Source organism: Malaclemys terrapin, chromosome 1 (assembly GCF_027887155.1).
Source record: "Malaclemys terrapin pileata isolate rMalTer1 chromosome 1, rMalTer1.hap1, whole genome shotgun sequence".
Lineage (NCBI taxonomy): Eukaryota > Metazoa > Chordata > Testudines > Emydidae > Malaclemys > Malaclemys terrapin.
Genome location: NC_071505.1, coordinates 67,065,010 through 67,080,318, shown reverse-complemented (window position 1 = coordinate 67,080,318; position 15,309 = coordinate 67,065,010). Strand labels below are relative to the sequence as shown.

Genomic DNA, 15,309 nt, shown 5'->3' with positions numbered 1-15,309 from the left:
CCAGCATCCCTTCAGTCTACTGAAAGCACATTCAATTGTCATTCTGCGCCTGCTCAGCCAGTGGCTGAAACTTTCCTTGGAGCTGTCAAGGTGGCCAGCACACAGCTTCATGAGCCAGAGAAGCAAGGGGTAGGCGGGGTCTCCCAGGAGCACTGGCATTTCAACATCACCAATGACAATCCACTGGTTGGGAAAAAATATTCCTGCTTGCAGCTTCCTGAACAGTTCTGCATTCTTAAAGATGTGAGTGTTATGCATCCCTGATCAGTCCACACGGATATCAGTGAAGAATCCCCAACACTTGCATAACCATACAGAAGTAGCTCTTTCTGTTGGGCTGGTACCGGAGAAACTCCCCAGACTCCATTTTGCATTTCTAATCTCCGTTTTCTAACCCTAGCTTCCCACTTGACTAAGCAGGAGTCACTTCAAAACTGAGCGTTGTAAGTCACGTGACCACTGCAAGTAAAATGAGGTATGACCACAAAGTGTTTTTAGGCTGAGCATGCCCAATGCAAAAGTGGGGGAAAGGTCATTGGCAGAAAGCCAAGAGTATCTAAAATGGTGACTTGGCAAAAAGCCAAGTAGGGCAAGGTCTTAACTCTGCGGTAAATAACTGCAGTGAGCATGTGCACAATGTTGGCATACATCCAAGAATGAGGTAACGTTTAACAGTGAGAATGCTCAGAAAAGACCTGATAGCTGACAGAATAAAAAGATTAAAAAGATGGGCAGTTAAAACAGTGGAGGGCAGAGCAGAGCAACTGCTGAAGGAAGTCAGCAACGTAGCTGAAAGAATTGAAGAGTCGAGCTAAGGAGAGAGAACGCATGCCACGCTGATAACTGACGGGAGTTGGCAACAGCAGCAATCAAAGAGTGACCTCAATGGATTTTAGAGTGTTTGTGAATTCTCATTACAGTATAGTATAGTATAGTGTGAGATTAGCGTGAGTATGTGTGTGTATGTTGATAAAGGTGCATAAAATGTTGTGTTCATTGCAATTTACCTATGTAAAATTTAAAGTCCAATTTAAGAACTGCTGTCAGCACCCTGTACAGACTGGTCATCTGTAATAGAGCACACCCACTTAACATCATTCAAACTGTACTGCAGTTTGAGTTCTCTTTAATTTGCAACAAGGGATGTGTGTTTAATTCATGCTTTTAGATTACACTGTATTAGGGATTATTATAGTAATAAAAAGATACTTTGTGTTGGAAAGAACACTGCCCGTGTCAATCATTTTAATCAGAAGGCTATATCTGTATCCTCCAAGTGTTTCCTTGACTACCTTTAAGACCCATACCCAGGGAAGGACAGATTAAGGAAATGATAGGCAGATTATTGTAGGGGTGCCCCAAACCTATTTTTCAGAGTAACAGGGCTGGGGACAAAATAGGAGCATGCATGCCATCTATCACTTCACTGTAGATCAGGAACCCAATAGCTGCAAATCTAGCCACGATATCCTGCACACTGCCTAGAGTCACTGTCCTCATAGCTGGATACAATTAACAGCTCTATACCAGGGGTCTCAAACACACGGCCCATGGCCTGTCAAGCTCCCCGCGCGCCTGCCCCCCCGCCCTCCCCCCCAAGTTATTTCCTGAAGCTACCAAGCTCCCCCTCCCCCCCAGCGCGCCGCGTCCCTGCTCCTCCGCCTACTTCCAGCTGTTTGGTGGTGCTCAGCGCTTTCCAGGAGGGAGGGGGGAGGAGCGGGGAGCCGCGCGCTCAGGGGAGGAGGCAGAGAAGAGCCGGGGCCGGGATTTGGGGAAGGGGTTGGAAGAGGGGCAGGGAGGGGGCGGAGTTGGGGGGGGGACTTTGGGGAAGGGGTGGGAAGAGGCAGGGCCTCATGGAAGGGGTGGAGTGGGGGCAGGGGCTTTTGTACCTGTATATAAAAAGGTGTCAGTGATGCGGCCCTCGGGTCAATGTACTAGTCCTCATGTAGATTTGAGTTTGAGATTCCTGCTCTACACACTTGCATGACAATGGCCACCATCATGGATTTTTCAACTCCAAAAAGATCTCCCACTGACCAGTAGCAATTCAGCACTGCAAGCTTCCAGAGTGCAATCACCACTTGCTTCTCAACTGTCAGTGCAGCTCTCATTCTGGTGTCTGTGCGCTGAAGGGCTCGGGTGAGCGCTGTATACAGATCCAGGAATGTAGCCTTTCACATCTGAAAGTTCGGCAGCCACTGCTCATTGTCCCAAACCTGCACTACAATGCAATCCCACTAGCTGTTGCTGTTTCCCAGGCCCCAAAGCTCCGTCATCTGCAGCTACTCCATTAATGCCACCAACAACCTTGAATTGTTTTTCACTATGTACTACAGCCATCTGTCCTCAAAGAAATCAACATGTCCTCTGTAGTTGCAGAACTTCTGAGCTCTGAAAATAACAGAATATTGTTCATTCTGTGTTTGTAACATTCATGACAATAGCGCAAAGTTCTACGGCTTCTGTGCTTCTCTCAGAGATAGTAGATAGCAAAAAGTGCCATGTGGGTTTGTGGGATTTTTAAAAAAAGGCATAAAAGTTATGGGATGGCATTATGGGATGGAAAAAGTTGCATGATGGGAACTTGACCCCTTGCTCACAGCCCCCCCTACACAACTTGTGTGCGCTCCACAGTGCACTGCAAAAATTCTGCAAAAGGCACTGCACCACAGGGCGGTGTGTGGCACACTATAATACCTACCCATGATGTACCACACTTTACATCAATACAAGCACTCCTGGTGAATAGTCAAAGACCAATGCAAGCAGCCAAGTACGAATTCACAAGTGATACATTAACCACAAAGGCTTTACACCAATGTAACTTATGTCAACCAAAGTCTGTAGCATAGACATGGCCGTAGTTTAGAACGCTTTCCCTCCCTAAGTAGTTTTGCCTCTTCTATTGTATTGGCCAAGGCCCAGTCACCTATGTCCACCTTTTTACTTCCAAATTCTCTTACCAGCTAATAAAAAGTCCTCTGTGTCTTAAGACAGCATTTCTTTGTGTTGCTGCATACTTGCCTTAACATTGTTTGAACAACTCAACAGACTTTGTTTACCCTGTCCAACAACACTGACAAGTTCAAAGTCTTCTGGAAATTGCAAGCATAAGAAGATCAGCTCAATGGCAGAGTTTGCAGAGAAGGGGAAAACTAAAATCTGACCGTAAGGGGTTGGTTGACTCTGTTCCTAGCAACAGCTTCATTAATGAACATAAATTACCCCTTTGAATATCATTTGCTTTATGGAGTCAGCATCTAAGATTCTTCCTTCTGAATCCATGTTCTTAGTCCATTCTTCAGCAGACACTGGCTCTCTTCTGATAACGTCAGGTCGTTTACCTAGATCAATCTAAAATATTAAAAAACCCAATGTTACATGAATGTCATTGCATTGATCCATTAATTTTATTTAAAAAAAAAAAACCCTCATACAATAGTATTAAATCCAGCTCTCTCCTCCATATGCACTTGGGGCTATAGCCACAGCACATGGCACTGTGTATAGGGAGTTAAAAGGGAAGGGGAAACGGACAGATTTGAGGAGCATGCCACAGTTCCACAGGGGTTTCTTGCACATCATAGCATGGTAGGGATTTGGGGATGAGACTAGCAGATCAATTGCTGTGTACATACACTGGCCTTTCTCCCCTCAGCTCCAGAGAGAGGGCAGTTTTGAAAGTGCAGCAAAGCTCCATGATCAGGAAATTACTTTCCCCTCAGTCCTCAACCCAAATATGTGAGCACTGAGTAGGGCTCAGGCTTTAGACAGTTTCTACTTTAGCCCTGATGCCCAAAATATTTTGCACATGGCAGAAACAAAGTCTACTTCAGCTCAAGTTGGTTTTAACTACTTAGAAGCCACACAAGTTTAGCATATCAAGGCACACAGGTCAATGTTATCTCAAATAAATCATATCTTTTCTGTTACATCCATGGTTAACTGAACAACTGCTGGGTAGTAAATCCAAGGAACCTACAGATTACGTAGTTGAACTTGCTGACAATTTTCATTTTCAGCTATTGAGGAAACCTGAATTATTTGAGTTTTTAAAAGTTTTATAAACACTGCTTCTGAAATATTTAATGCCACGTCAATGCATTGGGCTGCTTAACTAATCTCACTGCCATGAATCACTTATATAAAAATTATTTTATTAACTGTAAAAGAGATCCACAGAGTTCACAATAAGTGATTCATGGTTGAATTACAAGTGCATGGAATTAGTTGCTATACCCAAGTCTTTATAATACAACTACAACTGAGCATTCCATTTAGTATTTTGTTTTAATACAATTAAACCTGTTTTAAGTATAAATGGATATTCTAAACTATTTAAATTAAACATGCAAAAATAAAGTACATTGCACATATATATTAAGAGAGATTGAAGATATAAATACATAATATAGATCTAAAGCCAAACACAGGAAATAAGCCAAGCAAGAACTGAACCAGTTTAGTTTCTATGGGGATGGTTTCGTAAAATGAGCAACCTGAGCTTCCACCGGTGTCAATGGGAGATAAATTGGACACTAATGTTAAGCAACAACACTTCATTTTTCTCTGAATGCATGAAAGGAAGAATTTTTATGTACATTCTCAAGCTATTAATGTTGATCTTATGCTATGTCATGGTTTATAGTAGTGCCCTGCAACTCGATGGAATGCAACTACAAGTGTCTGATCTGGATCAGATGGAAAAACAACTGAACCCTCTTGGACTCTCCTCCTCCAGCCTGTGGGGTTGGCATGGCAGTGACTGTGTGCCCTGCTCTCGCTGGCCACTGCCACTTTGCAGTGTTGTGCCTTTCACTCTGCAGCACACACATTGCACAGCAGGGGCCAGCATTCAACAGTAGCAGAGAATGCAGCTGCTGCCATGCCAATCCCACAGGCAAGAGGAGAGCAGACCTCATGGGTAGGAGGTGGCAGTGTTGACTCAGGTTCAAGAAGGGTCAGGGTCTGGTTGGGTTGTAAAATTTGCTGACCTTTTCAGGCTCAGATTAAGTTAGGTGGGCTTGGATTCAGCCTAAAAGTTAGGCCTGAGCAGACCTCTACTTTATAGACAAGACAAACCAAAGCTTCAAGAGCAAACACAACATGCATCAACAATTTTAAAATCAGTGACCGTAGTGGTGAAGATAGTCAGTATGTAAGAAAGGTGCTTTATGTCTATATTACACTAATATGTTATCTACACAGGGTGACCAGATGTCCCGATTTTATAGGGACAGTCCTGATATTTGGGGCTTTTTTTTATATGGCTCCTATTACCCCCCACCCCCTGTCCCGATTTTTCACACTTGCTATCTGGTCACCCTAACTACACACTCACACGTGTAATAACTTCAAATCCTGGTTCTTCCTGTTGATTTATCTTTAGTCCTGGAATAGCATCACTGAGGAAGTCTGCCATTTCAGATGGTGGTCGTTGTTGAGTTGAAGGGTCACTTCCTCGCAAACTATCAAAAATATAGTTTGTCACTTTGGAAAATCCTCCCATAGTTGCTGTATACGGATCCTTCTTCAATTTCTATATAGTAGTAGGAGAGGAAAACAAGTTAACAGTAACAGCCTCACATTTCAGACAACTATTCTAACCAAAATATAAAATTATAACCAAGGGTAGTTTCTCAACAATTATTCTGAAAGTTAAAGTTTTTGTAATACTATGCAAACTTGCTATAATTGTAATGTGCTAAAAAAGGTTTAAAAATGAGAAATCACAACAGGTATTAGTCTAACACTAATGATTTTGTTTGAGAGATTGGCCAATGATGTGCTAGCTAAATCTAGCCTATTTATATTAGAATAATAAGTCATGTCCAGTGCTTACTTTCCAATGGTGAATGGCCCAAAATGTCTTTCTTCTGTTTAGTAGTTCTCCCTTCACAGAGAAAATACATCTTGAAGCAAGAAGCATCCTGCTAGGAATCTTACAGAAAAAACTATCTTTGATCACTAAATCTGAAAACTAATACAATTTAGTCAATATTACCTCCTTTGTAAATCAAATCAATGGGGTGAGATCCTGGTCCCAAAGAGTCAATGGGAATTTTGCCACAGCCTTCAGTGAGGCCAGGATTTCACCCAGTAATTGGCAGTTATAAAACAGAATAGTTTACATTTGTGCAATATTGTGCACTGAGCAGCACATATATTGGGTGAAAAAACATTACTGGTGGAAATAATTCTCTCTTTGAGTAATTACCTAACACATTTGGGCAAGACTTGCCTTGTGTTTCTTTCCCCCCCCCCCCCTATGAAAAAAATTAAGGAGTATATTTAGGCAAAGCTGAAGTAAACAAGGTTTTGCCTATTGAAATAATATCTGTACAACATGGAGGAGCAGCACTTGAACCTTAAGGAATGGCTGATCATGTGAAAAATAATGAAATTTTATGGACACGTAGTTACAGTATACAAGTAGAACATAAGTTCTTTTCTTTCTACAGAAAGCTTAATTGCTTGGGAAGTTTTTTAGGCAGTGGAAGGGCAGAGGTGTTTTTAGATGACTTAGTTTTAAAAATCAAAGGAATACTGATGAGTAGGTAGGTTTTATACATAGTACGTACCTGTATTAGACCATACGTTGGTTCATCAAGGAGATTTTCAAAAGACTGTGAAAGACTCTTGTTCTGACAATTGACAAGAAGAATTCTTTTATCCTGTGGAGATCTGTAATAAAATACAATTTGTATCACAAGTTTTCCTACAAATGTTTTTAAAAATTTAGGTTGTGTAAGTTACAATTGGTGCTTTGTGTGAGAAAAGCTGATGCTGAACAAAATCATTCTTAGCCCCTTTACACAATACACTTACTAAAATATTTACAATATGCATTTTTTCCATTTTTATACATAGTTCTCAATCTATTTAAAAGCCAAAGTCTGATTAACAAAATACATTGATAATTAACAGGCTAGCATTAAGATAATGGTACATAGTGCCTTATGACTTAAGTGCCACAATTCTCCTTTGAAATTACTTTTTGCACTTTATGATTCGTTGTAAATTTTGTAACAAAAACATCAGTTGATTAATGAGGAAGTGTATGGATGCTTGATTGTGTCTCCCTAGAAGTTTATGCTGAAACATCCTTGAATAAAATAAACTATAACAGCAAAGGAGTATAACAGACCCTGTATATTCCTTATACATTCCAGGGGTTGTTCTCAGCACCTGGTGGATTTCATGCTAAGGTACCCAACAAAAAGTTTTAAATGGTATAAGAAATTTAGCATATAAATGCATAAGTAATCTAGTAATAAACTGCATTTTCCCACAACAATGCAAGTCTTCCTGATTTTATTTTGTGAGTTCTTCAATCAACAATATTACAATCATATCTACTTTCAGCCATATAAGCATATAAAATTAATGCAGTTTGTAAATAGCATAGTCATTATATTCCTAAACTGAACTGTCATATTACAGCCCTGCAAAAGGTATTCTAGTTTGGAATCCAAATGCTAAATCCACTCTGAAACCTGATCATCAGATGGCTGAATTCAACGTATTTGAGCAATCTAGTATTTCAGTGAAGCGTCTAAAAAATTATGGCAAACCCCTCCCTCCACTGCCCTTCACCTGAGGCTCACTATCCAGGAAATCAATTGGTTAAATTCACTATTTCTAGTCTTTGAAACAAAAATTACTTTTTATTTCATTGCTACATAGAACACATGCCTTGCTATTAAAGTCTAAGATAACAGTTATTAAAGTTCTTATCTCTTTTCAGTTCCAACATGACAGGATACAATGTTAATGCAGGAGGATATGAAATTCAACAAGAGATCTCATTTCAAGTCTGCCAGACCACAGTCATAGGTCACTGGCAATGGCAGTTAATAAACCTCAACTGGGTTTTGCTAAAAGCAGCAGAGGGGGCAAAGGCTGAGTCATGTATTATGCTTTGCCAAGCCAGGAGGATGAAAACCCTTGTAAGAAATTTCCATTTTAATTAAACATTCTCTCTCTGGACAGATACTTGTTCAAAACAAAATGTGGAGTTACACACATTCACAAAAGCATTTATTCACAAAATTCCAGCTTTGACAATGTGGCATCAGAACAGGATTGTATTCAATAAAATCAGAGATACAAAGCCAAATTAAATAGCACAGATTGTTCAAAGTGACAAATCCAATAAATATATTTGTTCCATCTCCGCCACTTCAGACATACTGACTTACGCAGTGACTGAATACTTTCATAACAGAATATTATTAGATGGAAGGCAAAAAGGTTATCAAAGTCCAGGAGGAGGAGGGGGAAATGCCAGCCTATCCTATTACATTATTTTAGAAAGTAGTTATGCTATCCCTATATGAATATCAAGGGCACAATATGTATGAATAATGGAAACAGCAAGAAAGCAAAACATTAAATAACTGATTATGTAACATTTGTATATAATATCACAGGTGTCTGACACATCACAGAGAGAATAAAGAGAACATATTGTAACTGAGGTTATGTATGTCAGGAAATTAAGCAAGGAGAGAGGATACTAGCAAGAGGAGGGAAGGGGATTTACACATTATAAGGTTTGAAGTTGGTTGTTATCACAAGAGACATATGATCTTATTTTTATTTTTATTATGTTGATCATATTAAGCAAACACAGAAGTTCAAATATTTGTTGGAGAAACTATGGAAAGGAGTTGATTTAGAAAAGAGGGAAGATGTGGGGTACAGAATGAGAAAACATTTAAGATTTTACAAAGCAGATAAATCAATGACACTTGTAGATAGTGTGGTCCTGTCTCCATACAGATCTACAAACAACCTCAATTTTTGTTAGCTGCCACAACCATGCATAACTCTCAAGCACTCAAGGCACCCTATTTCTCACCATATTAAAATAAAAATCATTAGTCAAAAAAAAATCTTTAGAAAGCACTTTTAGTGTTTTTATATCAATGTGCTATGCACAGTAACAAGATGAGGAGCAAATGATGGGCAGGACAAGGAAACATCTATAATGATGCAACAATAAAAATGTAATTTAAGAACGGCCATGCTGGGTCAGACCAATGGCCCATCTAGCCCAGTTTCTTGTCTTCTGACAGCAGAAAATGCCAGGTGCTTCAGAGGGAATGAACAGAACAGGGCAATTTACTGAGTGATCCATCCCCTGTCATCCACTCCCAGCTTCCTGCAGTCAGAGGCTAGGGACACCCAGAGCATGGAGTTACATCCTTGACCATCTTGACTAATAGCCATTGATGGCCCAAGCCTCCATGAACTTATCTAATTCTTTTTTGAACCCCGCTATAGTTTTGGCCTTCACATCATCACCTGGCAATGAGTTCCACAGATCAACTGTGCATTGTGTGAAGAAGTACTTCCTTTTGTTTGTTTTACACCTGCCGCCTATTAATTTCATTGAGTGACCCCTTGTTCTTGTGTTATGTGAAGGAGTAAATAATACTTCCTTATTCATTGTCACCACACCATTCATGATTTTATAGACCTCTATCATATTCCCCTTAATTGTCTCTTTGCTGAGCTGAAAAGCCCCAGTCTTTTTAATCTCTCTGCATATGGAAGCTGTTCCATGCTCCTGATAATTTTTGTTGCACTTCTCTGTACCTTTCCCATTTCTAATGCATCTTTTTTGAGATGGGGCGACCAGAACTGTATGCAGTATTCAAGGTGTAGGTGTACCAGGGATTTATATAGTCGCATTATGATATTTTCTGTCTTATCTATCCTTTCCCTAATGGTTCCTAACATCATTAGGGTTTTTTTTTAATTGTTTCTGCATATTGAGCAGATGTTTTCAGAGAACAATCCACAATGACTCCTAATCTCTTTCTTGAGAGGTAACAGCTAATTTAGATCACATCAAAAATAAAAATTCTATTATCATAGGATGTATAAGTCCTGATCAAGACAAGTTGCTAAAAATTTTAAAGAATGGGCACACTGAAGATAAATCAGAATAAACAAGTAGAAAAGACTTCTCCCTAAACTGTATTAAGTAATTATTCTTTTTGGGAATTCTACTCCTTCTTCTGAAGCATTTGGTACTGGGTACTAGATCTAGATAGAGAAAACTGATTATGTTTAGCAGAGAATTTCAAAATTTGGTTTCATTCCAATTTGCAATGAAAACCAAAAATTTCAGAACTCTCAATGATCCAGATCCAATTGATGGACTGAACCAGACCTAGGGACAGTTGAAACCAGGGGGAGCAAGCTGGCAGGAAACCAGGCAGGTTTCCAATGGAATCCTGCCTGGTTCGGTCAGAACTTTGTCAAAATTAAATTGTCTCTGTGAAATGTTTAGATCTCAACTAATAGTCAAATTCCAATGAAAAAATGTTTCAGTGCGTTTCTGACCAGTGCTAGTGGCCACTACCAGAAAGAGAATACCATCAGTCTGATCCAACATGGTAGTTCACATGCTCCTAATCAATGCTACTTTGTGGCCAGGTTGCAGCCTGTGCTGCATACCAGCACAAGGGAGCAGAGGCAGAGGTGGACATGGGGACACCCTATTACTCCCTTTTGCTTCCTTGTACTACCCTGTACCACTGCTTCCTGCATGCAAAGGGAATTAGGCTTTGCAGAACTGCTAGGTTTCCCCTCCCAGACAGGTGCGCAAGAAGGAAGGGAGTCATCATGGCACCCCTCCAACAGGCCTGGCAGCATAGATACACCAGTGCATCATGAAGTGTAAACTCCTCCCAATGCTCTAGGAAAATCTGGAGGGAAACTGACTTCCTAAGTCACAATCTCTCTCCCAGTCTGCTCCAGGAGCAGCCCTTTACTAAGGACTGGACCACAAACTGACAATCCAGTCTTTGGTAGAAGTATACTTTAAGCAGCAGTTATATATTTGGGCCTGGTTTACACTTAAAAAGTTTTGCTAGTATAGCTAGGTTGCTTAGGGGTATGATTTTTTGCTGACATAATTATACAGGCAAAAGCCCTAATATATATGCAGTTATACCAGCAAAAATATCCTTTTGCCGATATAGCTTACTTCATTTGGGGAACAGGTTATAACATATCCCAGCAAAAGGACTTACGAACTATGTCTACACTAGGAGGGTTTGCCACTGTATCTAGACCAGCAAACCTTTTAAACAAGTTCTAATAATCCTGCCTTATTTCTTTTTGTGATACTGCTATTATCATGTTTATAGGCAAACAAAGAAGGATGTTTGTTTTGGTTCAGAGCACACTTAACGTCTCAAGAATAGTACTGAATGAATGTTGTGAGAAGGTATCAACTTTACTGTCAAGGGAGTGCCACTTCAAAGGAGAACTGTCAAGAAAATGAGAGACCATACATTCATCTTTGGCTAAAGTAATGCAACAACAGATCATGCTGGAAAGGAAGTAGTACCAAGTAAAATATGGGCCAAATGGGATAGGTGGTGATAAGGATAAATTATTCTTGGCTTATTCTCCAAATGCATCAGATTTATACTTGGCTACAAAAAAGAAAAAAGCATAAAACTTTTGCGCTAACAAACTAAAGTGAATATTACAATTACTGTATTTACAGATTCACAATTTATCTTGCTATTTGCCATAAATTACTTTTCTAATGCAACAAGAAAAATAAATATGTTGCTACCTTAATGTTATTTCTTGAAAACATTTGGAATATTGTTTTAAAAAAGAATTAACTCACAAATATAGCTAACATGCTTCGAGTCACTTAAAGTACGTGAACATGAAGCACTCGCTCCAATCCCCAAAACATATTTTACATATTTTAAACTCTAGATAGATCTGTAAGAAAATACAAAGCATTAGACAGCTTTTCAAATTAGAGGGGGGTTGCATAGCGAAAGGATATTTTTCAGTTAGAAATGACGACTGTCTACAGTAACTACATTAACACTGTGAAGCTTTTCACACAGTGAACTGGTCAACATATTTATTACAAAATTTCATAATCACTATTTCCTTTTTCGACAAGGTGGTATGTTGTGGCCTAATGTAAAACCATCAGATTTGTACTGAGAAAAATTGTTGGGTCAAATAGAAGTCTCAAGTAAAACTGTGCATTTCCCTGCTTCTACTGCGCAGAGTAGTACAGAAAATCTCCTGGTTTGGCTTCAGTAGCCTACAGGAGATAGGGCCTGATTCCAGGAGACTCCCGGTGAAACCGGGAAGGGTTGGCAACCCTAGCCCCGCCTCCCATGCTGCTCTTCTTGCATTGGAGGAACAGCTCCCCATAAAAATCTACAACGCAATCTCATTATCGCCCTTCTAATCCGTTCTTTGCCATGATGCTTACAAAAAACTTGACATGGTTAAATAGCTGGTGAGTCATATTTAGATTCTACGCTCTTTGGGGACAGTCTTTACATGTTTGTATACAGTGCCTAGAACAACAGAGTCCTGGTCCATGACTGGGGCTCCTATGGGCTACCACAATACAAATAATTAAAAGACACGAAACAACAACTTCTGGAGCTCAATAGAGTGGGAGGTATGATGAAACGTAAGCTATGCATCTGATCAGAAAACAAATCCTACTAGGCAGAGGCCAACACAAAAGAAGTTCCTGCAAGGCAGAACCCCAGTGAAAAAAACAGCCCCTCTGGTTCTGTACATAAAGCTAGTCTAATAGTGACGTAATATGCTATCAGGAGGGTATCAGAGTTCAAGATTTGTATTTAGTCCTTCATTTCTGGCTGAGCAGGAGCAGATAATGCTCCATAACAGGAACAACTTTATCAGAAACTGGAAGGATCCATGGTCAGGTTTCTTGGCCATTTTTTTTTTTCCCCTTCAAATCCTTAAGAAGAGAACATGAAGTTGTTAAAAATAAACAGCAATAAATGGAGTTCTGAAGACCACTTTGGAGGAAACATTTATATATGATTTGGATGACAGGGTGGTACTTTTTTTTTTTTTTTAAACAAAGTTTAACTTCTAGACTCATTTAGCCTGACAATGACACCTACAATAGAAATCATTATAATCAATAATAATTATCTTGCTTATATACGAGACATACAAAGTGGGTGAAATAACATCTTTTTTGTACCAACTTATGTTGGTGGAAGGGACAAGCTTTTGAGCTTCACAGAGATTTTCAGGTCTGGAGAAGAACGCTGACGATCCAAAGTGATTTACATAGGTTGACTATTATCACCCCCATTTTTAGATGAGGAAACTGGAAGAGAGAATAAACTCACAGTCACAAACTCGGACAATAGTGAAGTGAGCAATAGAACACGAGTCTCCTTATTCCCATTCTGGAGGATGCTAACACCATGAAACATTATAGCTTTCTGCAGAGGTTTGATTTTCAATAGATTGATGAAGCTTGTTTAAACATATCAAAACATTTGAAATGAAAACATGAACTATTAAATCAATTGTTAGAAATCAGATAAATTATTAAAGTAGTGAGAAATAAGATTAAAGGGAAGGGATTTTATTAACTTGTTACTGTTAAATTTTCAGAACCTACATTCATACTGGCAAATTTATTACTAGAATTTACAATTATTGACATTATTTATATTTATATTATATATTAACAATTAAAAACTGTTTGATACTTACTCACACAACACCACATATTTTTCAAGGGACACAATCAATAATTTGCTATCACCATGATGGAAGTGAAGAGCTGGGAGGATGACGTCATCCTTTAGACAAAATACCAAATAAGACCATCCCATGCCTTCTTTGTTTTGTTTGATTGACTTCAGATCTGTCAAACTGAACTGGAATGACCACTTGCTTTCTCCATTTGCATGAGTTGTAGCATCTTTAAAGACAAAATTGTGACAATCACAGTTTGGTTTCCAAAACTGGTTTCTATTAGCATCTACATATACCCAGGAGAGGATTTACCATGAAACAAACTGTGCAGTGGCACTGGGCCTTCAACTGCTAATTTTCTACCCAGTTTGTCTAGCATCTGTAAATTCACTGGCTGTATGAAATCCCAGTTACAAGTGCCATGTCCCAAGATTTACCTAACGGCTCCAATAAGATTGGGGCTATGTTGTGCTAGGCACTGTACAAACACATGGGTAGGCAGAATCCTTGCCTCAAAGGGATCACTATCTAAAGCCCTGATGCTGCAATCATATACATGTGAGTAGACCCCCTCACCCCACCCAGAAAGAAAAGTTATTCACTTGTAAAGTAACTGGAGTTCTTTGAGATGTGGTGTCTGTATGTGTATTCCACTCTAGGTACGTGTCACAAATCCTAGCAAAGTACCACCTCCTGGCCACCCACTAAGACTGTTGTGAGGGGAATCCACGCCTCTCCTGCACTGGATTACTACGGTGTTTCAAGCTCCTGGAGTCTCAGCTGGTTAAAGCATTGGTTCCTCCTTTGGCCTCTCTGGCACATTTCCTGGGCACTGACTCTCAGTCTGCTAGTTACCACTTCTCAGAAATTGAGCTCCTCAGCCCACCTGCCCTAGGCCCCCAAGATCAGCACTGACCCTCAAGATTCTCAAGTTACTTAAGCACACCCTATCCCAGAATTCCACCACAGACGTGTGAAGCTTTTGCTTTACCGGTTCAATCTTTCAGGGGCACACAAGCAGTTGTGAAGCATATAACAATACATCAATACTTTTACTTACTCATACAGAGCACAGGAGAGTACAAATCATACAAAACAAACATCTTAAACATACGGAGTCCTTCAGAAAGACAAAAAAACCCTAAATGGGCGGCAGGAGGAGTGAAAGCTTCCTCAAAGCGAATGAAACCTATCAAAAATTATAAACAGCTATAAAATGATAATCATCAACAGGCAAATCACTAGTCTAACATTAAATAACCACTATGTGCAGCAATAAAATAATAAGAGCTAACTATAGGAGTGTAGGACACTGAGCACTCCATCACAGCCGTGGGCAGTGAGAAGGAATTGCAATGAGGGTTAGTCCTGCATTGTCCTTTATACCTTGGTTTGGGATACAGTGGTAGCAAAGGTGCATGAATAGACTGAACAGTCACCGCTAACTAAATATCTCCAATATCCAGCACAAGCGCTCATGTGCACCTGGAGTGAAATACACATGGACATGCATTCTAAGAACCACTGAGTGTAGACCAGGCCTAAAGTATTAAACACCATCGTTGGTCTTTTGCGGGGGTCTCTGCTGCCCCTGACTGGCGCTCCTTAGTTTGCCCCTGAGCAGGGCAGTTCTTGGACCCTCAGCTCTAATTAAATCTAGAAGTATGTTTCAGCCTCTTGGCTGTGTTCGTGGAGGCAGCCTGGTGCAAGGGTGTTACCCATTTGCTGTCTCAGGCTGTTCTGCCTACCTTTCCTTCTCTGTACTCTCCCCTT

General features: G+C 39.9%; 1 protein-coding gene across 4 annotated transcripts in view; it reads right to left on the bottom strand.

Moving 5' to 3' along the window:
- TBC1D15 (TBC1 domain family member 15) overlaps nucleotides 1-15,309 on the bottom strand; it is an 82,016-nt gene that overhangs the window by 42,572 nt on the left and 24,135 nt on the right. For 2 of the 4 annotated variants that reach the window (XM_054026620.1, XM_054026602.1), the window contains 5 exons: nucleotides 13,552-13,762; nucleotides 6,582-6,684; nucleotides 5,843-5,893; nucleotides 5,342-5,539; nucleotides 3,226-3,354 (listed from right to left, as the gene is read on the bottom strand). In XM_054026620.1, the coding sequence (XP_053882595.1) occupies nucleotides 3,226-3,354; nucleotides 5,342-5,539; nucleotides 5,843-5,893; nucleotides 6,582-6,684; nucleotides 13,552-13,762 (692 nt within the window). Of the gene's footprint in view, nucleotides 1-3,225; nucleotides 3,355-5,341; nucleotides 5,540-5,842; nucleotides 5,942-6,581; nucleotides 6,685-13,551; nucleotides 13,763-15,309 lie in introns of all 4 variants that reach the window. The other 2 variants (XM_054026593.1, XM_054026611.1) reach the window with 2 other exon arrangements.